The sequence below is a fragment of the Falco peregrinus genome, chromosome 2 (assembly GCF_023634155.1).
Source record: "Falco peregrinus isolate bFalPer1 chromosome 2, bFalPer1.pri, whole genome shotgun sequence".
In the NCBI taxonomy this organism is placed as follows: Eukaryota; Metazoa; Chordata; class Aves; order Falconiformes; family Falconidae; genus Falco; species Falco peregrinus.
In genome coordinates, this window is record NC_073722.1 from 20,041,919 (window position 1) to 20,067,044 (window position 25,126).

General features: G+C 38.3%; 1 protein-coding gene across 5 annotated transcripts in view; it reads left to right on the forward strand.

The window, feature by feature from the left end:
* Window positions 1-2,823: 2,823 nt before the first annotated feature.
* The window catches only part of PRDM5 (PR/SET domain 5), an 88,317-nt gene continuing 66,014 nt past the window's right edge, over window positions 2,824-25,126 (forward strand). For 4 of the 5 annotated variants that reach the window (XR_003556958.2, XM_005243135.3, XM_027794958.2 and 1 more), the window contains exons 1-3: window positions 2,824-3,042; window positions 8,098-8,181; window positions 17,091-17,213. Coding sequence is in view for 4 of the 5 variants with exons in the window: in XM_005243135.3 (XP_005243192.1) it covers window positions 2,950-3,042; window positions 8,098-8,181; window positions 17,091-17,213 (300 nt within the window). In the remaining variant the exon portion in view is untranslated. Of the gene's footprint in view, window positions 3,043-8,097; window positions 8,182-11,548; window positions 11,686-17,090; window positions 17,214-25,126 lie in introns of those variants that run through there. The other variant, XM_055797128.1, reaches the window with a different exon arrangement.

Here is a 25,126-nt window from a genome sequence, read left to right on the forward strand (position 1 = left end):
CTTTGTTTGGTCCAATTTGATTCATTTGGAACTTTCAGACCTCATCCTTGTTGCGACTGCAGCTAGGACAAGATAGAACAGAGTTGTAACATACATGCCTGCTGGAGTAGCACTCATCAACTTCATGCTCAACAAGGCTGACTTTATTTCCTCCAGTGGCCCTTCTATGAACCAGAAAGGAAAAATACCAACACCAACAGGGCATGAAGCCTGTTTATAAGACCTTATGGTCAACAGCTGATTAATTTAAATTAAAAAAATAAAATGTTGGTACAGGTGGCTAGGCAGTTGTGAATATCTGATTAATGTCACAACACCCATTAAACTACAAAAGGAGATACTGGTGTCTGTTTTGTCCAGTGCTGTAGCATTTTTCTTATGGTTCAACTGAACGAGATACAGGAAACTGCATTTCATGTTGGGATAATAGCGGATGAAGTTTATAAATGAAAATAGTTATTCTTGCATACTTCAAGAGCTTAAAAACAAAACATGCAAATGCATTGCAACTTACACTGCATTATTTCCTTTTTTTGAAGTTAAATGTAACCCAAGGTTCAAAATTAAGAACCCCCAAGTTCTTATTTTAAAGAGAAGAATACTGAGGCCTTCATAAAGTGGAAAATGATTTTAAAATTTTCATAGCCCTTGGAAAAAGGTCAAAGACAGGGGCAAATGATGCCAACACTTTAATCTGATATACTAAGGCAGATTGGTCTCCATTCAAGAAGGTATTCTAGTCTACAAAGGTATTAAGTATGTTGAATTATGCATATTGAAGCTTTGAAGCTGTATCTTTAAAAGAATAGTTAAATTATGCTCTTACTCTTAAAAATGAAACAGTTGCCCCAAGCAAATCAATTCCTCTGTTCAATGTATTTTGTTTTTGAGGTGTTTAGAATTCTTTCTTACATAAATTCAGATACTCCATTTTCATTCTTTTTACGTTTTGCTAAATTAACAATTGGTGTCTAGGCTACCAATCTAAGTGTAAAACCTGTGTGTCTGTTTTCATTCCCAGAGTTATTCTTCCAACCATATCGTTGGATTCTCTCTCTTTTTTTTTTTTTTTTTTTCCCTCTCAAAGTGAGGGCCTCATCTAATGTACTGGAGCAGTTGCTCATGTATTGAATGGCATCATGCAGCACCATATACTTATTTGTGTATATATGTGTGTTGGCAAGAATAAACATTATTTTGGTAACATTTTTTTTTTTAAGCTTTGATAGCTACCATATGATTGTAGATACTAAACCAAATGGCATCATTGTGCACAACATCTAAGGGCACTAGAAAGTAGTCAAAAGTTTTCTGGTGTTCACCTAGCACTGGTTTTGGTTCTTTTATTTTTCCCTAGATGTCAGCCTATGGACTGGCTGAAATCCAACTGATCCAAAACAACATAGTGCCTTACAATTATCTTAGTTATAACCATGTTATAACTAAAATTCTGTACATTTTTTCATTCCTTCTAGCTGACATCAATACAAAACTTTTTTAATACTTCAGTGGAAACTAGAGACTTGTAATATTTAACTTCTAATTATAGATCTGTTAATGTCACTGCAAGAATACAGATAAATTTTTATGCTCCAGTGGTCTAATTATTAATGTTAGCAGCACAATTTTAAAATGTCTATAAATACAGCATTTTTTTCAGGTTTTTCCTTTTCCCTCTGCTTGCCGCATGTGCCTTTGAACTTACTTTTAACTACATAATCGGATGTAACCAAATCCCTTTTCCAGCTACAACACTACTTCAATTTAGAAAGCATCAATAGTTATGATGTGGGCTGAAATTCCAACTGGAGTTCTTCAGTTTTTTTAGAAAAAGTTCAGTGTTGGGTATTGTACTTTACGTTGCATCCATTGTCTTTTTTTATTAAGCAACTTGCTAAGTGTAACTTCTTTTTCCCTGTTCAAACTAGATTGTCTGTGGTATTAGGCAGAATACAATGCCCCTGTTGGGTGCTGTTATAAGAATATATAGGGTATTACTTCTTAGACAGAAACAGTGTTATGTTATGGTTCCTTTAGGGTTGCTAAATTTCTGGCATTCCCTTGGAGTTCCCTCAAAAACAATCCATGAAAGTGAAGGATTACATAGTTTAAAAAGTGAATGTAAATCTGCATTCACCCATTCCTGCAACAGAAAAATAATTAGGATAAGTCAGAGTGATGATTGAGGAAAACATACAGTTCATGGGAAGTGTTACCTGGCATTGAAGTCTGTTTGGGCATTGTTTCTGGTGAGCATGCTCCTGTACTCTTAAGCAGTCGTACCGGTAAGTACCAGCGGACATATGCATGGTTTTTGGCACCTCTGTGAGAGATCCCAGGTCTTAAAAACAATGAACTGGATTTTCGTGACAGGGTGAAGCAAGCACCTCCATTGCTCAGATCCAAGCCCCAGCAGGACCCCGTTGCCACTCTCCTCACACCTGCCGTGGGCCGCACCGCTGCAGTCACCCAAGCCACAAGCCAACCTGCTGGCTGTGGGCATCGCCTGGATGGTGCCAGACCACAGGGCTGCAACCGGGTGGCAAAGAGCCCCTTTCTCTGGAAACAAACGCCAACCCTCGGGTGAGGAACGCGCCCTTACGCCTCGTGGCTGAGCACACCGCACGGCGGCCCGGCGGGACGCGGCCTGAGCAGCCCGAGGGCTCCACGTTTCCCGTCACAGCGCAGCCGCCCGCCGCCCCTCGACGGCGCGAAGCCCCCGCGCGCGCGGGCGGCCGGGTCCCGCCGCCCCCCCTGCCGCCGCGCCGCCCCGCCCCGTCCCGCCAGCCGCCTGGCTCCGCCCCTCTTCCTCAGGAGCCGGGAGAGCCCCGCAACCAGCCCCTCTTCCTGCCCCCTCCCCCGGTCTCTCTCTCCTTGCTCTCCTGGTGGGATGGAAGGCCCCGGTAACCCTCCTCCCCGGTAGCGGGCGGCGGCCCGAGTCGGTGCAAAATGCTGGGCATGTACGTGCCGGATAGGTTTGCCCTGAAGTCGTCAAAAGTGCAGGACGGGATGGGGCTCTACACGGCCCGCAGAGTCAAAAAGGTGGGTGACGGCCGGGCGAGCGGGGTAACGGCCTGTCCCGGCCCGGCGGGGAGCGGCTGCCACGTATCACAGGAGAGCGGGGCGGCCCCTCCGCCCCTGGCCGCCGCCGGCCGCGCTGCCGCACTCCCGCTTCACCTCAGCCCCGCCGAGCCGGCGCTGCCTCCCTCCACTTCCGTCCTCCCGCGCTCCCTCTTCTCAGGGGAGGCACCGCCCGCCCGCCCCCCGGTAACGGGGCCGGCCGGGCCGGGCCGCCGGCCGACCTACGGGGCCGCCGGAATGTTTGCTGCGTGGCTTTTTGTCTTCTCCCCGTTTCTCTTAACTTCGTTTGTGTTTCTGGCCCCGTTCTGCGGGCAGAGTGGCTCCGGGCAGGGCTGCCGCCTTGGCGGTCGCCTGGCCCCAGGCCGCGAGGCGCCTCTGAGGTGAGGGCTGAGGGCACCCGCCCTGGGCCGCGGGCTGCTGCCGTCGCTCCGCTCCGGGAGCTCGGTGGGGTGGCCGGCTTCGTTCACCGTTTCGGAATAATAAAGCCGGGCCTGTGGAAGATATGATTCAGCTAAACTGCAGGTCTCTCGTACCCCAACCGGGTCATGCCCCTTGACACCTTGTAATTAAATTGAAAGTCTCTTGATTGTCTGAAATCTCAATTCTAGTTAACCAGGTGACTTGTTAGAACAGGTAAAGGCATATCTAAAATTATGAACCCTGCATTAGTATATGCTTCTATGTATTTTATTTATGTGCTTTCCATCTTTGTCCTGGTTTTGGCTCTGAAAGGGTTGTAAGGGCTGCCTAACTTTTCAGTGGTTTCATCAACAAGACTTAAGATACTGTGGGGTAGGGGTTTCTCATTTTCAAGATGCCCCTAAGTGTTAATGGGAAGTGGAAGGGGAACAATTTTATATCGTGTGGTTTAATTTTTTTTTTCCTCAGAGGTTCTGAACGTTCATTTGAAAACTTTGGGAGTTCATGTAGCAAGGAAGGTTGCATGCTACTAGTGTATATTAATCCCTGGACTCTGAAATAGAGCGAGCTCTAAAGTGAAGCTCAAAGAAGCCCTCATTCGCATGCCAGTATAAATTCTGAATGTCAGTTCAGGGTCTGAGCCCCTTACTTTACACTATTGTCAATTAAACCATTAAAGCTGCATGCTTGGAAAACCAGAGCGTTTTCTTTCCTGAACTCCAAGTTGTTTTTGAACTCTGTACAGGCAAGTCATATGCTGTTAGAGCTCTGTCTGCGCAGCTCTTCCTTTGTGAGCATGTCATTCAGGACATCCTAGCAAAACTGAAATGTTGCAAGTGCGAAGGTATTGCATATGGAATGCAGAAGGTAAAGGCAGAGGCACTTATAGTTAAGATCTATTTGTGTTAATAGTGTTTGGTGACAGTGTTTGTTACAAGTTTGTCCTGTGGCACTGAATCCTCTGTGCTGGTAGGACAGACAATTGTGGTATGCAAAGCCTTGGTCAGAAGTGGTTTTTGATAGGCTGAGGAACCAGCTCCTGAGTTGCTCTGTGGGCAGTGGTTGAAAGAGGTATTCCTAAAAATGGTGGGCGACCTAAGCACTGTGTGTTGCCATGGCTGCTCAGAGGAGGGTGGATGTGTAAATAACAGATGATATGTTGGATATAGCCAAACTGTGTTAGGCTTTTCAATGGAAACTAAAAACACATCTGAAATGCTTTCAATGTGTCCTGTAATGAGGCAGCGGTACTGCACTTCATGGCTGTGATACAGAGTAGCTAATAGCTGTTGAAGTAATTCCTTGGAGGTTTGGGATTGGGAGGAGTTGTTGAATATGACACTTAATTGTGAAGTAAGATCTGTGTTGCTGAGTAGGAAATACTGTACCATTTTCTCTCTATTGCTATCACACAACTGCAGTTGTTTTAACTGAAAGTAAAACACATTTCAGATGATCTTATAATCAGAAATTGTAGTACCAACTCCCCAAGTGCTCGATAATCATAAGTAGGCCTCTGAAAATTCTGCTGTTAGCGAAGTTTTGGTAATAATACATTTTCAACTGCTGTTGTCTGCCATCTGCTTTTGCGCCTTCAGGCATTGTGCTGTGCTTTCAAGTTTCTGTCTGTAATCATAAAAGGTGGAAACTTTTGGGGTTTTTTTTTTGTTACCTTAACAAAAGCTGTGATTCTCTTGAATCTTTTCAACAGCTGGCCTTTGGTTACAGCACAGGTATTGTAAGTCCTTTGGTATAATCATCGAAGCTACCTACATTTCTTAGTGTTTTGCTGTGACTGGAAGATGATTAGTCACTGCTGCTTTCTGAAAGCAACTGTTGAAACTAGCTTTTATAACATTTGAGTGATGTGCCTTCATATCTTGAATCATTTCTGTGGTTGACTTTAGATTATGTTGTATGCCTCACTTTTATTGATCAGAGAGAAAGTTGAAGTCTTAGCACATTTTTTGATCTATATATATAGGCATACAGCAGCATGTTTATTAACTAGGACTAATTAAATATATAGAAATATAAAGAAAATGCCTTGAAAGACTGGATGAATAATTACACTTATCCCCACGGACCTTTGTGTTCCAAGATACCAGATTTTGCTGTTTATAATTTCTGCTTTCTCTCCAAGTTTGAGAAGCTTTAAAAAGTGCCTACTGTTCATGTTACATTCACTTTACATTTAGAGGTGGACATTATGCCTTTTGCTTTTGCTGTAGTTTTGAGCTTCTAGAAGGTCTTAAACGTATTGCAATAGAGGTTTATTGGTTTGGATTAGCTGAGATAGGAATGATGTATGGTGTTTCTTGTTTTGATTTGGTATGCAATATTAAGCTGTTGCTGTGCTTCATCCCAGAGGTGGTGTGCTTCAGTGATGGGCAAAATTTACACTGTACGCGCTTTATAATGTATCTAGGGGTCCTTTGGATTGCAAGGATGTAAGTATTAGTGAGGTGAGGGTTGTGGAAGCCTCCAAAGTACTTAAGGAAGAAATTAATCTCTTTATGTTCTCTTTAGAAGTGTTACTCTGTTGCTGAAATGAGGGTGGGAGACTAGCTTTTTCAGGTTCTTTATTCATTGTCTTTCAATAATTTCTCTATTAAATTTATGGAGCTATTTTCCTTTTTCTTTCTATAGAACTAATCTAGATTACAGTCTGATAAACTTCTTTTCATCTTGATAATTGCTACGTGTAACGAGAGATCCAGCAGATATAATTATGCCCTCTCTTAGATCTCAGCAATTGTAGTGAGCTACGTTCCCTCTTGCACCAAAACTACTTGTTGCTTTCTAAGCGAATGAGGAAAGCCAGCTCAGCCTGGCAGGAGGTGTCTGCTCCAGAAAGAGCCTACCTTATCTTTACTGAGCTAGGTAGGACCATAGATTTCCAGAGCAGATTTCCTCTGCTACCACCTTGACTCTTCCTCTTCCTTAAACCGAGCGAAAAACACAATCAAAGCAAATTGCTTCTTACATAATAGCTGCATGACCCCTATTAGACAGCAGTATGTTTGCTGGGGTGGCATGCAGCATAGGCTGAAACTGTTGATGGCTTCACATGTGTAACTGTATTCACCTGTTTTCACTTTCACTGCTGATGAGGTAAAAGAAGGAAGTTTCATTTTGAGTATTAATCCCAGGATTTGTAAAGCTGACAGGGGAGGAACTCTGACCTCGTTTGATTAGCAAAACACCGAAGGGTGGTATGGGGGTCAGTGAGAGGTGAAGGACATGATGCCCCATAGTGCTAGTTCTTGCTATCGCTGCCCGTATCTGTATCTGCATTACTGCTCTGGATTCCAGGTATCATCTTTTGCTGTTCTTGTGTTTTTACCTTCTGCCTTGCTGTTCTTCCTAATGAAATCTTTGTGCGCATTTAAAAATATTGCCTCTCAGTTCTGTTGCCTTGTTATGTAATGCCAGTTTTCGTTTCATTTGTTTCCTAACAATGTAATGTTAAACTAAACTCTTTAGGTTGGACTTTAAATACAAGGATTTATTTTGGTTTGGTTCCTTGTTTCTGAAAGGAATCATCCTGGAAGTTTTTCATTCTTCTTTCCATTCCACTTCTTCCTCTCCACCCTACCTGTAGGCAGTCTGTAAAAACTAAGCAAGAGAGAAGATACGTAGCAGGCTGTTTCTGGGATCATGGAACGTGCCTGAGGGAAGGGATATGTGGACAAGATCGATACTTCTATTAGCCAAAATACTGTTATTTTTAAAGAAACAATGAAGTTGCTTTTCATAATGCAGTTATAATCTAATGCTTAGAAGTATATAGAGCTTTTTCATCTGAATACTGCCTAAAGGAACATAGCGTTCTGCATTCCGGTTTGTAAGGCTTGTCACTGCAAATAAGGACAAGGCAAGGGGGGGAGTTTGGCCTGTGTAAGAAGAAAGTCCTATTTGAATAATTTGCCCTGCTCCTGGTGTGATGTCTGTGAAGGAAAAAAACACCGATACCCAATACTTTTGGAAGAACATATCAGTGGATGCTTTCACAGCATGTGTTATGACTAGCAGGTGGTGTAACATTCTAATTTTGTTTATGAAGGCTTGAATTAATTCATAGACACGTGCATACTCCCTAGATTTTTAAACAAATCTGTCTATGATCAGACCCTCAGCTATTCAGTATTTTGATTTGTGGCACTTCAAAAAGTAGTGTTTCAAATAATCTTGCAGATAAATCTAATGTAAACTTTGTGCTTGCCAAATACTTTACGTTTTAGTTGGATGACTATTGCAAGGTGCTTCCTGAAAATCTTGTAAGAAATATAAGAAATTTTAATTTTAAATTTCAGCCTTATTTGGGAAAAAGCATTCTTCTTTATTTTAAAGGGGAAACAAGAATGTAGAGGAAAGGCTTGGGTTTAAGATATTCTCTGAGGTATGAAAAGAATGGGAATTAGATTGAAGTTGAACCCTCACGGATGTGCACCTTCGTGACATATACTACGATGACAAAGAAAACCTGTCCTTTTCCATTTGAAGCTAAAAATGATACCTCTGGTGGAGTTTGGTAATTCACTTGCCTTCCCCCCCTACCCCACACTGATTCTTTCTTTTATAATTGTTCCTTAGGGTGAAAAATTTGGCCCCTTTGCAGGGGAGAAGCGAATGCCGCAGGAACTGGATGAGAACACAGACTGCAGGCTCATGTGGGAAGTGAGTAGTGTGTGTGACATCATCGCACAGAGCAAAAAGTGTTCTCAGAATTGTTTTACTGTAACAATGTTTTTTCTTTTTTTTCCTAATTTAAAGATATTATAGTGAGATTTTGTGCTTTTGATGCTTTTAAAATATGCTTTTTAGGCAGAGGGGGATTGAATTCTTTAAAACAATAAAGAAATAGCAAACTATAGTTTGTAATCAATGAAGTGTGAAAGCTATCAAGCAAAACACAAAGATATAATTTTGAAAAATTACTGGAAAATATGAAAATAATAAAAACTAAAATAATTTGAATATGGGAAGATGATTGTAAGTTACTGAGATACTGATTTGTGCTATCAACAGGTGTCAGCTGATAGCTTCCTCCAACTGCAATATAAAACGTTTCCTGCTGTGGCACTTGTGCTAGGGTTTGGCAGTTGTGTAAGTGAAGTTTTTAAATTTTAGCAAGTTTGTAATGCAGTGTGTTGCCATGAGATCTTTAGCGGAATAAAAGCTTGGTGCTTTAGGCAGATGAAGACGACATCAGTTTCAGGGCTCTTCTAAAATTTTTTTATATGTGTTAGGCAGCAACAGTAGTTTATGTGCTAGATTTTGTAATTAGGTTCTTAACCCATCCTAGTTCCTGTCATAGCTGTTTGCCTGTAGCAAAAATCTGTCTGAGTTTACCAGTTGAGATTACACCAACTGAAAGATAGTTGCAATAACAACATTTCCACCTGGTTAGAAACACCTGCTTTTCAGGGCCTCTGTTCTATCTTTGTAATCTTGCTTTTCTGCTGTAGTTCTTTCAGCAAATTCATTTCCTTCGCCCCCGCCCCTGTCAAGCAGTTTCTATTGAATGCGTATTTAGTCCTTTTTTATACTGAGAAGGGGACTCATTTCCTACTTTTTCACCTTTCTGTGGTTAGAGGTGGAAGGATGACTGATTTTTATGTTGTGTGCCACTGTACAAAAAAAAGCTTGTGTTTGATATCTGGCTTAAAGCACTGCCTGTGCATTTATTACAAATAAATGTTTATTTGAAAAAAACTGTAGCATTAACATCACTGAGCAGCTTATAAAGAGAGCATAGTATTGATACACTCTTTAGCAGAGCTATAAATAGATTATACACACTGGAAAAATGACTGAGAGAATGGTGAAAGCCCATCTCATTAAACCCAACATATATACAGTGAGTGGCAGAATATTTCTAGATGGGTACTAACTCAGTTCTGTGAATCCCTGTGCCTTTGTTCTCCCCCTTCCCACCCTTTTGTAAAGTTTTTCAGTCTAGGGGTGTGCCCAAGATATCCTTTCCAAGAGAAGATTTGGATGCTTTGTTCCCCTCTCACCTTTGGTTATATGCTCAGAGCAACTGTTTAATCTTCTTTACTTTCAGCTGAAGACAAAACAATACAATGAGCTTTTATTACAAATGTTTGCTGAATATGGTACATGTTAATGTGCCCTGTCTCACTTGACTTTTCATGATGTTTCTGCAGGTTATTTTAAATCAGTAAAATACTTGAGCTAGAACAAGGTTTTCAGAAGGGATGGTGGGTTGATTATAGCAATGGGAAAGTCTTTAATACAAGTTTGTTGGAAAACCATATGATTTTCCAGATTTGTCACTGCTGATGATTAAATGAGATTTATCTGTTTCTGTAAGATAGAAAATAATAGGCAAATACATGTATTTACTGGTGACACTAACATGACCCCATTGACAGCAAGCCAAAAAATTATTTTTTTATTAGCTGGTCTAAAACCATTTCATAATATCTTATTGTAACCTAGTTTTCAGAGTCTTGAAAAGATTCTCGCATACCAAATTTTATGACTTCCGGAATGTTTGAAACAGAGTTGTTCATGTTTACTGAAGTTGATCTGAACATGAGCTTTACAATATAATTTAAATCATGCTGAGGGTAGTCTTAAGTTGAAAATCAAGACCGGGAATGCAGAAAGTAAAAAGTTGAACAGTCCAAGTAGGTGGTTATTCCAGAGACTGTTGGAGGCAGTCACAGCAACTAGCCAAGTTTGTGTGTAGTCAGCTGTACGAAAGATATTAAAAATAATTAATTTGAAGACTATTGGATGAAGGCATACTAAAGCCTTACCTCACAGCCTTACGACAGTCAAAAAAATGCATTTTCAGAGAGGACACCTTCATAAAGAAAGCTAAGTAGTAGATGCTTTTTTGTAAGTCAAGTAAAAATCAACCTTAGTGGAATATTACTTTTCTTGGTACGTAATGCATGTGATCTAAGCTTCGATTTTGTGGAATAGTCTTCTCTGAGGAAGTTTATCGCCTGCATTTCTAGTTGTGTAGAGTAGCGGTCTGTGATGTGGTCTGTTTTGATCAAGCTATTCCTTTTTCTCCAAGACCAGCACTGTGAGTTGCCATCTTTAAGATGTCACATTGAGATAGGATTGTACATGTTATGGTTTTTTTTTGGTTTTTTTTTTGGAAAATATGGCAGTCAAAACATTTGTTGGGTCCAGTGATTTTGTTAAATAAAGTTCTGAGGATGTTACAGTTTCTGTTTAATTTAAATATAGCACAATGCCATTAGTCTGGCTGTAACTTGCATAGTTTTGAAGAAATCAAAGGTGTACACTTGCCCATTCAACAGATTCCAGAGGACTGGGGCAGGGGAAGCACCTTTGGTCTTGCTGTTATCTTTGTAAAGAGCTACATGCTGAAATGTTTTAGCTACAAGTGATGTGACAAGGAAAAATCCCAAACCTGTGGTAACCATATAGTTAGGAATCATAATAAAAAGCCAGGGAAATGTCCAAATGGCTTTGTGCTGCTTCTTTGTTCTTTCTGTCAAAAAACCACCTCCCTGTTACCCCCTAGTCCCCATGTCATTATCTCTCAGACTGAATTACATGTTGTGCTAGTTAAGTACCCAGCTAGTGGCTGGTGATGAGTTGAGAGCTTTGTTCTTTATTCTTAGCATCCCACTAACACCTTGATTAAATACTGCTTTGTTGGTCTGCATTGGTATACTTGGCATTGCAATTTTAGATTATGTGTATTTGCTGGAAGAGCAAGTGCTTTAAGGCAAGAACAAAATAATCTTTAGGTACTAAAGGTCACAGAAGATTTTGCCTCTGGAGGCTCAGATTTCCCTTTGCAAAGGGAAGATATCTATTCAGTTTATTTTTTTTATTGTCCCTAACCAAGAAAGTGGTATTCATTTCACTACTATTGGGTTGTGGCAAGCATATACTTTTGGTGGTGACTTTGGCTAATGTTAAAACAGGGAGGGCTGGAAAGACAGTCCTCCTTAAAATACTGTGACGTAATAGGAGGAAATGTTGGTCAGGATTGGATAGCACATAACACTGAATGTTACATATTGCAGGTTTGGTTTCTGTCTGTCTGCCAAGATGATGTTTTCTTCTTTGTTATGTTAAAGCAAGGAAGAACAGAAACATGCTGGAGATCAGTCTTTCAATGGAGGCTAATGTTCATGTATGTTTATAATAGAAAATGAAATGAAGGTATGTTTCTACTGCTTAACTCTCACCACTTTTGCAGTGACAATTGTTTTCAGTTAAATAAGCCTGCCTGAAAACTAGTGAAGGCAACAGAAAATCTTCTATTGGCCACGCCAACTTTAGATCAGAGCTTTAATGTTTAGGATTGAGGTATGAGAAGTTATGCATTTCAAGCTAATGGTGGAGCGTTTTTGAGTTGTTGGGTTGGGGTTTTTTTTGTTTTGGTTGGGTTTTTTTTCTAATTTTTTTTCTTTGGTATCTTGCCTGTAAAATTTGGCTCTGGCATGGGAAGGCTTTGATATACATTAAGTCAAATTAGGTCCTCAGTTTCATGATCAAATCTTAATTTGAAGAATTCTGTGTTTGATCTCAAGATGAGAATGTAAGATTAGAAATCTACTTCTCAGCAATGTAGTGTTTACGTTTTTTGTATAAAGATTACCTTCCCAGTCGTTACTCCTCTGGTAGTATTTACATTTAATATTATTTACTTTTAATGTTTTTGTGTGATTCTTTGTTTAACTTTCAGAAATGTTTTTGGTTTTCTCATTTTTAGACAACTGCATCTGGATGCATTTTTATGCAAGTTGCATTTAAAGTAACTTTTGCCACAAATTAGTCAGATATTCATGCCCTATCTCATTTGCAAGTTTGAAGCCTAGATTTTCAATTTTGTTAAATTCATCTCCATTGGGATAGGTAGGTGTCTAAGGTAGTTTATTAATATTCTTACCAGTTTGTTTATTTAGCAAAATCTCATTAATCAACTCCTTTAAAGCTTGATTTAGTCATCTTTATTCATGTTAAGTGCATGACTTACAGTGACTTTTGGGATAGGCACATTAATGATCTTCTGGTTTTGGTGATAAGAAGAATCTGCTCCCGAAGGTGACTGAGAATATTAGGCTCACCTCTTCAGTTATGTGATTTATTTAAGAAGTTAGAAAGCACAGGCAGATAGGTTCTAATATGAGCTTATTATAGACGATAACACAATTTGCTTTAAGAGTTTTGGGTGTCCTTCCAGTTAACATGAAGTTCAACCCTTCTTATGAAAACTCCACAAAATGTTAGTGAAAGTCTACCAATGAGCCTTCTGAACTGCTCTGTCTCTGACAAGGTCAAATAACATCATGCACCAGAAGGAGCTTATCATAGAATCACAGAATGTTTCGAGTTGGAAGGGACCTTAAAGATCATGTAGTTCCAACCTCCCTGTTGCTGTATATTTTGGCTGAAGAAACATGTCATGTGCTGTCTATGTCCCTGTACTTCTTAGTGAGTAATCAAATCAACAGTTCCTGCCTCAGGTCTCCTTTGCAAGTGTTATTTTAATACTTCCTACAGCAATGTTAAATGTTCCTTCTCTACAGTGAGTTCTGTGATAGAGATCTGAAACTGAGGATGTACAAGTATTGCATCTAGCTGTTTTATACTATTAACAATAAAAGTCATGTTTTCAGCTAATCAGAAAAGTACAGTGCTGAAAACAGTACTATTCTTTACATGATTGTTTGAATGAACATAGGCTTTTAGATTTATAAAATCTAAATGTTTAGAAAATGGTTTCCAGAAAGCAGGCTGTGTGTTTACTGCCTTCAGCAAAAATAACCATCTGCTTATTTTCAGTGAAGTGTTTTTTCTTCTCTTGCCAGGTGTGCATGGTAAAGCATTTGAAATTGCACTCATGAGTGTTTTGAAGTAGCATACATGACAATTTCGGATATATTTTGAAAATCTGGAGATAATTTCATCATAGCTAGCAGATGGAGTAGTGCATGTTGTTGATGGGCATTGCAAGCAGCTGAGACGTCATTTAGACCTGTGCAAGGTTTCACATGGTAGCTTGTACAATGACTAGGGCCACATTTTTTTTCCAAATACTTATATAGTGACATGGTGTTTGTAAATGTGTCATAATTCAATGATTTCCTGATTGATCTTGAGGTAACACCCCCCACCCCCCGTGCAGTAACAGTGAATTTCAGGTATTTCATCTTACTGTGAAAACATTTGACTAAATTAGTTCAGTTGGGTGATTGGAAAGGAGTCCTCTTGGAGCGGACTGGAAGCTTTGTTGCAGAATAAATCCTGTTTAGTTCTCCAGCTCTCGTATGGAGTAAGTGGTAAGGATATGCATGGGAATATTCGTAAAAGAGGGTCCTTGGAGATAAAGGAAGCCAAGAAACCTTCTTCGGTATGGGGAGTTTTTTTGCCGTGCTCTAGAAATGTACATGCTGAATCCTAGTTCTGGGTGTAGAGAGGTAAATTGCAGGATCTTTTAAGTTTCTTGAGTACCACATAAGCAGCTTGTCACATCATTTTCTCCCCTTGCTGTTTGTTATAGTTGGTGCAGCTGCCAGGGTTGGGGGAAGATACTGAAGCTACACTATATGTTTCTTGTGCTATCCAGTATCTCTAAAGGAGGAGTGCAGGAGGGAAAGTTCCTTGTTATGTGGCTGGCAGAATTGTGTGGGCCTATGGTGCAACATCTGTCTTAGGATCAGAGATGGCTGTCACTGTCTTCTGGATATCAGAACAGATTTACAGGCACACCCAGGTGTAAGCATTTTAGCTTGTATTTGATGATGTATCTATTAATTAAACTGATTTTCTTGTTTGATGATTGTGCCACAAAGCAGAAGCATGACTGAGGACTTTTATGGGCTGTTATTGGGGAGGGAGCATCCTTTGGGACATATTCAAATTCCATTTTGATTCATTAATGATACAATATGGATGATATTTTGGTGCACTTATTTTAAACTGAAAATGTAGAGCCTAGCTTTTTTTAATTTTATTTTATTTTTAGTTCATTTAACTGCCATGATTAGCTTGTACTGGCCTTGAGTTTGAGACATATATATGCAAAGCAGGAGATGATCTTTTTGTCTGTTTGTTTTAAATATTGATTGAATTTGGGATTCACAGCTGTGGTGCTCAAGATAGGTTGTTCATTTAGGAAACTCACCTATCCATGCAACCAGTGAGAAAAGGAGTGGTAAATGTGACCAGTCTAGTCTGTGTTAAGTACAATGTTTTGGCTGTTTTCCTTGACTTTTTTCCTCACATCTGTGTATTTGATGAAGCATTATTTCTTTATGAGGTGAAAAAAGCAATAGGAAAATATAGCACGTCTTTAAGGGATTTATTGTATTCTTTTATCAATTGTTTCCTTATGTGTTAAGTCTTTGCTTTGTATTTGATATCTCTTTATGGATTGGCAGAGGCTGAAAAAGCAGAATTGGGATGATCATGTATCATTGAAGTGAATATAAATTATTCTTATAATTCAAGGATCAAGCAAATGAAAAATGGATGAAAAGGTGGATAGTGTAACGTATGGTTTTTATGATAGGATCTTGATTGCGTCTTTTTCCAACTGAAGTCAAGATGTGCTGGAAACCTTTATAGGACCTACATGGTTGGCTTCTGTAACCCATACTTTGGTAGCTAAATCAGAAAGCCAATAGTTTGACTTCAATTACTCAAAGATACTAACCTGCAATGTTAACCATTTTCACTCAAAGTGAAGTTCTTCTCTGTAGATTACCTATTTAGAACTGGATATTTATTACAGTATAATCAATGAAGTGCTTCTGCTTGACAGGTGGCTTTTCAGAAGGTGAATACACTGTTGGCATGTATTTTTGTATAAATTTGGAGCTTGCTTTTATGGTTTGATTGTACTTGTTCTGCCCATGTTCCTAATGAAAATAAGGGTTCCAATAATGAGCAGGCATTACTTCTGAAAGTGATAGTCACAAAATGGCAGAATGGCTGAGGTTGGAAGACAGCCCTGGAGGTCATCTTGTCCCATCCCCCTGCTCAAGTAGGGCCACCTAGTGCCAACTGCCCAGGACAGGTTTTGAGCATCTACATCTCGCTGGGAAACCTGTTGCAGTGCTTAGTGTTAGATAATATTGTTTCCAGGTGCACTTAAATATATGGTATAAAAATAACTGTTTACTGTGGTTAATCTGTGTGTTTGAAAGTAAAATAACTTTTAAAGTTTGAAATATTGACACTTTTTCCATTACATATGCTTCTTAGCATATGCCTTCCTTTGGAAGAACAGTTTGCAGAACTACAGTAGGTTTTTTTGGTTTAATCTGGGAACAACATGCTGTTACCAGCTATTATTGTAATAGAATACAATTTTTTCTTTCTAATGATATCCTGAATGTTTAGGTAATTTAAGCAGTCATACTGAAGAAATATGATATTGCATTTATTAGAAACAAATACAGTGAGAATGTGAGCAATTTAAATACAAAGCCATGAAGACAATCTGATTTTGATCTTACATGGTTGAAATCCCTAGCTCTTAGGAAATACCTGCACGGGATACTTCTTGTTGACAGATGAAAAAGAAAATATGTTCATTATATAAATAAATCACATGGAATAATAGTGTGGCTGTATGACCTTTTTGCATGGTGCTCTATCTTCTTTATCAGTGGAGATTCAAGTGATCTTTTATTTAAAACAAAGCAAGCCATTTTTTTATATGTCAGTGGCAGCTGTATTTTTTTCAGCAGTATGTCTTTGTGTTTTGAGGGGGAAAAATGACTTGGTTATTATCAAGTTTCTCTTTCTATTATTGTCATTTTTTCAATGTAAGCTGGAATTTTCTTACAGTTATAGAAATTCTATGGATCTGCAATGACAGCCAAAAGCTTCTCATATTGACATGACTTACCTTGTGTGTGCAGTTAGTTTTTTAAAGTGGCTTTTTCATTTAGTGGACAAAAACTGAACATATTTTTTTTCCTCTACAAAATAATTTACAGCCCTTCACGTACATAGTATTCTAATTTGTTTACTGAAATAATCTCCTATTCTCATAAAATTTCAGCTAAGTACAGTTTAAGACTGGCTGCTACTCATTGAGGCTACGTATTTATATTTCATTTAGAGGGACATATATAGAAGATGTTCAAGTGAACTATATAGTAGGATATATGGAGGGGAAAAGTGGAAAAGGAATCATAGGGTTGGAATGGGAAAAGACCTCTTGGGTTGTACCTGTTTCTGGCAAGATTATAAAGAAAAAGAGAACCTGAAGGAACAAAGAGGAAAGAATATGAGCAGCAGTGACCGTGCTGTCAGATTAGGGAGACCCAGGAGTCAGTCATAATACATGTTTACTAAAGGAAAGGCTAAGAAAAGAGAGGGGGAGCTCAATAAAGGAAGCTGCTACCAGTTGCTGGATTTAAGTTGCCCCCCTGTTCTGAGGTGAATAAATATGCTTATAGGAAAAGGTGAATGTGCACCACAGCTACAAGTATCCATTGAATGCAAGATTCCCATGCTGAGTACAAGCATGTCTTGGTGTTTTACATGTTTGTGTGTTTGCTAAACAGTTTGAATTTTGCTTGATTTTTTTTTTTTTTTTAATGTTTCAGGTTCGTGGGAGTAAAGGTGAGGTCCTTTATATCCTGGATGCAAGCAATCCACGTCATTCTAATTGGCTGCGTTTTGTCCATGAGGCTCCATCACAGGAACAGAAGAACCTGGCAGCCATCCAGGTAGATTTAGTGGATTTCTACCATTTGCTTTCTGTTACTGATTTACTAATTGGATATCCTCTTTGGTTTTTTTTTTCTCTTGCAATAAAATTGCAAGGTCTAAGAAAAGTAGCAAACTGCTTTCCTTTTCCTACCTTTCTTTTTACAAGTGAACTCTTGTGCTTAAATATAATACCATAAATATGATAGATAGAATGAAAGACCAAGGGGGTCCTTAGAATGTGATATTCTTTGGAATTGCACTGAATCACTTATATGAACTATTTCTCTTGGCTTAAAGTGAACAGTTTACATTAAAAAAAAAAAAGAACAAAAGCATGCCAAATTCGGGTATGCGCTTAGGTGTTTGGACAGTAAAATCAGGTGCTTGCTTTAAAGTTTAATATAAAGGCGTAACAGATTTGAAAGCAAGCGTGGTGCTTAAAATATTCCAGTTGAAAACAGAGACTTGAAGGATCTAATTATCTGATAGGATGATCAGGCAGTGTTTGAGGATAAATTAATGAAAAAAGATAATTTTCTTTTTCTAGTGTTGGCTGTGGATCTCTGTTTCTCCAGCTTACTTTTACATTCTTGTGTTTGCAGCATTCTGTGGTAATGTGTTCTACTGTTTTAATTACACATTATGTTGCAACATGCTTCTGTTTTTCTTCTAGAAACTTCTTAATTTTACTTGATTCTCTAGTCCTTTTATAACAGTGAATGGTTACTTTGTGTTCATTTTTCTATGCCATCCTTGATTTCATAGAACCCTCTTATTTGACAGCTCTTTTCTCAAGTTGGAAGAGTCTTAGTCTGTTTAATCTCTCATTTTTGGAAGCATTCTGTTGCTTTGCAGAATGCAACAAAGGCAGAAATACTTTTCTTGTTACAGCTCTTGTCCTTTTGGAGATTCTGAAAGAGATGAACTACCTGCATTTTTGTTTTCAACAGCTCAGTTTTACAGTACAATAATTTCCAGTCCCACATAAGTAAGAATTACATAGCTGTGTTAAAACTTTTGCTCAAAATGTATACTCTCCAAAATGTTGTTACAGGCTAACCCAAGCTATTTGCTGATGTAATCCAAATCTGCAAAAAATTAGGAAAAGGAGAATTATTTATCAGCATTTCTTGAAATTATTGTTCTACTTTTTCATCATGAGATGACTTTTTTCTAGGATTTGCCTGCAGGCAAATATAGTTTATTGTATAGAAAACTATACAATAGTTTTTTATGATAGTATTTTTTTATATAATAGTGTTTATACTGTATAGAAAAATATAGTTTATTTTGATGCAAAACAAAACAAAATGAAAGTATTTTTCCATGCCAAGGAAACTAAGTTTATTTCTGATGAAATGAAACAGGAAAAAAAAATATTTTAAAACTACTAAGTAGAGAGAGAATGCTAGTAAAGTCCTTGCATGTAGTTCTGTGAAAGATGCATTATTGCTGTTCTCCCCATTAGCCCTTCCCCTCTATTCATACTCAGTGGCACTCAGCACTAGTAATTTAAATTTCTGTGTTGGTGACCTATGCAACTTCTTAAATCTCCCACTCATCAGAGGGACTGTGTGTTTATTTGGATCTTAAACAATCACTGCCCAGTGAGGTTGGTGCTGCCAGTTCCCCTGCAGACCTGGTATCAGTTTCCCTCTTCCTGTCCCAGTTGTGAGCATTTCTGGGATTTCCATTCTGTTGTTGTATCTCCTACCATGTCTCTTCTGCCTGGCTACATTATCACAGTAGTTGAATGCCACTATTAGCAGTGAACTGTGTTGGGGAAACCTACCTGGTTATCTGCCAGACTTCGCTTGATTTGCTGCTCCTACTTTCCAAAGCTCTAGTTTTACTCAATGTCTGTGTGTGACATTCCATCAGATATTGTTGGCTGAACGTGACTGAAGTTTTGCTGCTGATACTGTTTCCTTGGACCTTGTTGCTGTTTTAGGTCAGTGTGGACAGCTTCATCATCTGCTTTTCCTCTGGGCCTGTACTCTAGGTTGTTGTCTTTGGTTCAGACCTCTTTAAGTCTTAACGTCCAGACTACAATTGAATTTTGAGCAACAGATAAGAGAGCATTCTCTATTCATCCATTCAGCAGAAATTCTTGTCAGGACTGACTGCTTTATTACACTTTTCCTGATGCCTATGACGAGTCAGTAGTTAATTTGGTATGACCACTGCCTATGCAATTATTTCTCTATGTTTTCCTTCTGTCTTTGTCTCTCAGTTATACCAAGATCTATCAAAAGATCTGTTGTCCTGCTTATAGTACCAAATATGAAAGGTCCTCATACATGAGGAGTCCTAGGCATTAGTCAGTAATTACCATGTCATCAGCACATAGGCAGTCTGATAGCAAATTACAGTCAATGTTAGCAAATGCAGAGTAAGGTTCACAAGAGGGAGCAGTGTGAACAATTAATGTTCATTATCCTATTTTAAATAGAATGCTCAGTTAAAATGACCATAGAATGCTCAGTTAAAATGACCTGAATTTCTGAGTAGAAGTTTTAATGGAATATGCAGTGTGTACCAGTGGGTTTTTTTGATAATGAAAATGATTATTTAAATAAAGAAATGGAAAGAAACTGTTATTCTGTATTGCACGATGTTATACCTTTGCTGAGAGTGTGCTTAGTGCTTTTTACATGCCTTTTTAAAGAGTCATACTGGACTTAGAAGAATGGTTTAAAAAGAAAAAAGAGTGGCAAGAATGTTAGTCCTATAAAAGCTTCCACAGGAAAACATTGGGAAAAATTACAGGGAAAAATAGAGTAAACACAGTTGTGTACAAAATGATGAAAATTATAGGGAAGGCAAACTTTGAAAAATCAAAAAAACCACCCCTTACTAAATCATCTCAGGCTTTTTTAATACCATCAATAATTAGCTGCCAAAGTAACTTTTGCATTCTGTATGAGTGACCTTGAAGCTGTGTAGACACATATTTATGTAAAAGTATTTAATTGCATATAACATGAATATATTTCAACTACTTGTGTTGAAAAAAACTGAATACACATGTATTTCTTTGCAGGGTTTGATCTCACTTTAGTAGATGGAGATGGAAATCCCAAAGCTTTGCTATTCCTTTAGGGGGAAAAAAAACCCAAACCAACACAGCCCACAAATCCTTCAGTACTTTAATTCCACAATTTTTGTCTGTAATGATAAAGCACATTTAAGGCCACTTGGTGCAGTAGCACTTTATTTTATGAAATTGGTGGGTAAAACATTGGTGGAATGTTTCCACTAATGATTCCCTTTACTTTGAATTGAGAGTTGCCTGCTTGCCACTAAGATGATAAAATGATGTTTTGCAAAGAGAAGCAGTTATGAATTACATCAGTAGAGTTGTTTTACCTTCATTATCATTACTCAAGTTAATGTGGCTGTGAAAATTAAAAGTTGCGTTGCTGAACAAGTACCTAAATTAATTAAAAAAAATAGGAAAATTAATAATAGAGATAATGACATCAAACAAAAAAAATCCTAATCTTAAACCAACTGCGTGATTCCATATTGTATAATAAAGTAGACTATATCTGCATAGCTATAGAAAGGGCTAATTCACTAACTAGATAGCATACTTAGAGATGGTTAAAGACTTTGTGTTCTAACCAGCCCATTAATAATTACCCATGTAAAATGTAATTTTTCTCCAGTCATTTGTATTTTATGAAGTTTTTTGTGCAGTTGGCTGAATTTTTAAACAAGTATTCAATTTTTCTCTCTCATTTCTATTTCTTGCTCTTGAAAGTGAATCTTCAGCAGTGAATCTCACAAACTAAAATTGATTCATTGAGAGTATTTGACCAAGATTAATGTTACCAGCCTATAAAATGTGAAAATTAAGTAAACCACAGTGGTAGAACAGGGACTTCTCTTGCTTGTCCTAAGTCTGTTCTGTGAATGCTTAGGGACTTAACACTGGTTGTGTGCTTCACAGCTGCCCCTCTGCAATTTTCTAGGAGATACTGTATGAACTAACAAAAATGTGGATGGAAAATAATGATTTCCTTGTTTATACCCACTAATTCTAATTTCTACTAAAAATCTTTCACACTAGGGTTCTTTCCAGTCTCCAAATACTCCAACAGGGGCTTTTTGGTCTACTCTAAGAACATTTCCAGTCCTGATGGCGTCACTCTAGTAGTGATAAATGTTATAATCTTATATCTGAAATCGTGATTAATAATCATTTTGCTGCCTAGCGCTCAGTATTCAGTTTAAAAGAAGATGAAGTGAGTGCATATCCCTGTATACAAATAAAATAAACCATATCCTGGATTGACTGCAAAATATGATTAGTTCATCATAAATTAATTGTACCCAATAATCATGTTTAGGTTCTGTGCAAAATGCTTCCTGTGGTGAAAAAGCAACTTAGAGGGCATGGGATTCTTTTTTTAAGTAAGATTGGGGGGTTTTGTTGTATTTTTTGTTTGTTTTGTTTTCGTTCTGGTTTGGTTGGTTGGTTGGTTTTTGGCAGGGAGGGTGTTTTGAGTTTTTTGGTTTGGTGTGGGTTTTGGTATTTCTTTGTTTTCTTCTCCCTGTAGTGCTACATATGTAGTAAAACCCATGTTCTGATGAGAGGTCTAGTGGGGAGCGTTCTGAGTGCTGAGTTCTGCCTCCACTTCTGGAGGGGTAGCTGTGGTGGTTGGGTTGGTTTTGACTGGGAAGGGACAGGAATATTTTTAACACCTGTCTGGTGAGTAATACCACTGTGTGATTGCTAGAGGAGAATGGAAAGGTTGGAGGGTACCTGTGTACGTATGAATTTCTTTTCTGGGTGTTTTGTGCAGCTTAATTCCTGGAGGCTTCTCTAACTTATTTCAAGTAATAATTGAATGAGTTAATCCTCTACTATATTTAAAGTAGCTTTAGAATTACAACTTTTGCATTAACAAACTGTATGAATTGTAATCTCTTCTGCCCTTGGTTATTCCTAGCTATTTACTTATAAATATGGCTTTGGATATATAGCAAAAATGCATTGTAATTATTGTATTCAAAAGGAAAGAGCTCCTATCAAAAATACCACAGTTTTTAGGGTTTTTTTTCAGTTTTTAGACTGCTACAGTATTATATTTTCAATATTCCTTTATCCAGAATGGATAAGTTATTGATTGTTAGTTGTAATTTTATTAAATACTCTCTGCTGGCGATAACTATGCAAAACAGATCCTGTTGTTAACATCAGAACTTTTATAAACAGAACTGCAGCCAGCTAGAGCTTTAAATGCAAATATTTTTTCATTAGCAAGCAGAGACTGAAATGGTCTGCTGTCATTTAGAAAAGAGTGAGTTAGAATAATGAATAGCAAAACCTAATGTGGAATAGGACATTTACTGTGAGGTGGTAGAGTGGTTTAAAGTCATATTTCACAAATGCGTGTTTGTTATTGTGGCATAATTCAATGATGCACAGGTTGATCTGGAGGTAAAAAACCCCAGCGTAGTAACACTAAATGTCTTCAGAGGAAGATTAGTATGTGAGAGACAGTGCTGTAAGAAATGTAGTAAAAATGACTACCTAAAAAGCAGGAGTGAGAGAAAACACAAGGAAAGCAAGTACAAACTGTTTAGGCTGCTAAATTTTAGATACTGCAGGGAACTTTTCAGGATTACTTGAAACTTACTGGTGGCTTAAGTGCCACAAAGGAAAGATTAATTTGTTACGCAGTGTAAGAAGGAACATGAACATAGTTGTTGGCTTCCTGCACGCTTAGAGTGGAGAACTAGAAATCTGCTTGATTATTGATTTTTTTTGTGGGGGAAAAAAGAGAACTTTTTCATTCCAGGGTCATATGCATTTATGTGTTGTTGAATACATACCAGTGCTGTTCAGATATTCTGTTACTGAAGAATTCAAAATGAGAAGTTTCTGAAAAGTGAAATAAATGTTTTTCTCCATGAGATTCCTGAAAATATGCCTGTTAGGTTTTTATTTTTTTGCAACAGGAACCTCAGTAATACGAAGCCACTGTGAATGTGAAAATCATTTAGACCCTTTTCAACACGGAGGTTACAGTGTCCTTTTTTTTTTTTTTTTTTTTAATTTAAATGTAACTAATTTCTGATTTTAGGCTTTCCTAATACTAAGTTGGTGCATAGAGTGGGATATTAAGGTTCAAAAAGTTCTACCATTCTCATCTCTCCATGGATTTCTTAGGGCCTCTCTTCCCAAGTTCTGCTTTTGCATCCCTTGCAGTGTGTGGTGCCATACAGGATGGTTCATTGCTGTTGAGAGTTTGTCCAGCTGGCGAGTTCAGTGGTTACTTGTGGCAGTGCAAGTCACATGTGTGAACTTCTTTATTTGTTTTACATGGTTTTGGAGTGGACACTAAATCTGAACATCTGTAAACTGTGGGGAAAATTGAGATTTAGATCCAAAGTGGAATACCTATGGCTTTGGCTTCTTCCGCTTTTTCAGTTGAAAAAGGAAAGAAATTAAAAACTGAGCTTACTCAAAAAGCACAAAAAATGCAGGGTCACTTCAGTGATGCTTTGGAAATAATGAAATGAGAATTGTATATTACTGCTGGAGTGGTTAACATCCTCTGCAAAGGATGTGTGCTAAAAGCAATATTCTCTTACTAGAGTTGTACAAGGATGTCGTGGAACAGTTGAAGAGTGCATATATCAAAAGAGAAATGTTCTGGATGATGGGGCAGGGTGTACCTTCAGCAAATTTGCTGGTGACACAAAACTGGGAGGAGTGGCTGGTAAATCAGAGGGAATCTAACAAGAAATGGGGAGAAACCATCTGACCTCTGAGAAACCTCTGCAGGGAGGTTGGGTGAGATGGCCTCCAGAGGTGCTTTTATTCCGTGATTCTAAGAGAAGGTATAACTGAAGTTGGAACCCTGTAGATTTCCTCTATAAAACATCTGTAAAAAGAAGGATGTAAACACATTGCCCAAATCTAAGCAAATGGTTTATTTTTTTGCAATTGATGGTTTATATTTTTCACAGAGCCTCTAAAGGAGACTTCCAAGAGTAAGTTGCAGTGTCTTGGTTCAGGATACTCTATAGGTTCATTACTATCTGCTAGTACTGGAAGAAGTGACATACTGGGCACGTACAGAGCCCATGTCATAAAAATGCTGCTGATGTCAACCTTCCCAAGGTGGGCAGTGGGGGTGGGTACGGGGTAGGGGACATGCTTCTCACAACAAAAGTTTTCAGTGAGAAGAGTAATCAAAAGTTCCAGTGCTTCTCTGTTGAGCCACCAGAATTGGCATGTTGCTGGAATTAGTTTTTTGAACTCCCATTTTAGTTTTTTTTTCTTCCCACAGAGAAACAAGAATATTATATTTTTAAGTTGGAAGATTGGAAAATGTGTACTGAATCGAAACATACAGTGAAGGGTGGGAGGAATACCTTTGGGCAGGGAAAAAAAATACAAATTCTTCTAGCTTTCATTTGTGTTGCTACTGTACACATAATTGAAATTCCTGAGGAGTTTAACTGTAAGATTTGGGTATGTAGTATCATTACTGCAGTGAAACATATTCTTCTGCAGATGGGAAACTAAAAGCAATTACTTCTAGTTTAACGCAAGATAATAACTGCAGCCAAAGAATAAAGCAGAAAAAGTCTATCATAGTACAGAATATTCAGCTGGAAAACTATTCTAACCTTGACAGGGCGCTATCGCTAAAATCTGCGGTATGGCATAAGGACACAGGAGAAATGTAGGAATTGCTATATTAGTTTAATGTTGTGCTCTATTTAATCTCATGGTCACATCTCAAAGTTTGTGTACCTTACCACAAAGGCTGCCTACCTTACCATGCAATACAGCATGACAGGAATAAATAAGTAGATAGACCTGATGCTTCTGTGTCTCCTTATCTGTGGTTCAGGTGTTTGACTTCCAATTAAATATAGTCAGAGTTCTTGGGCTGAATGTCTCCAT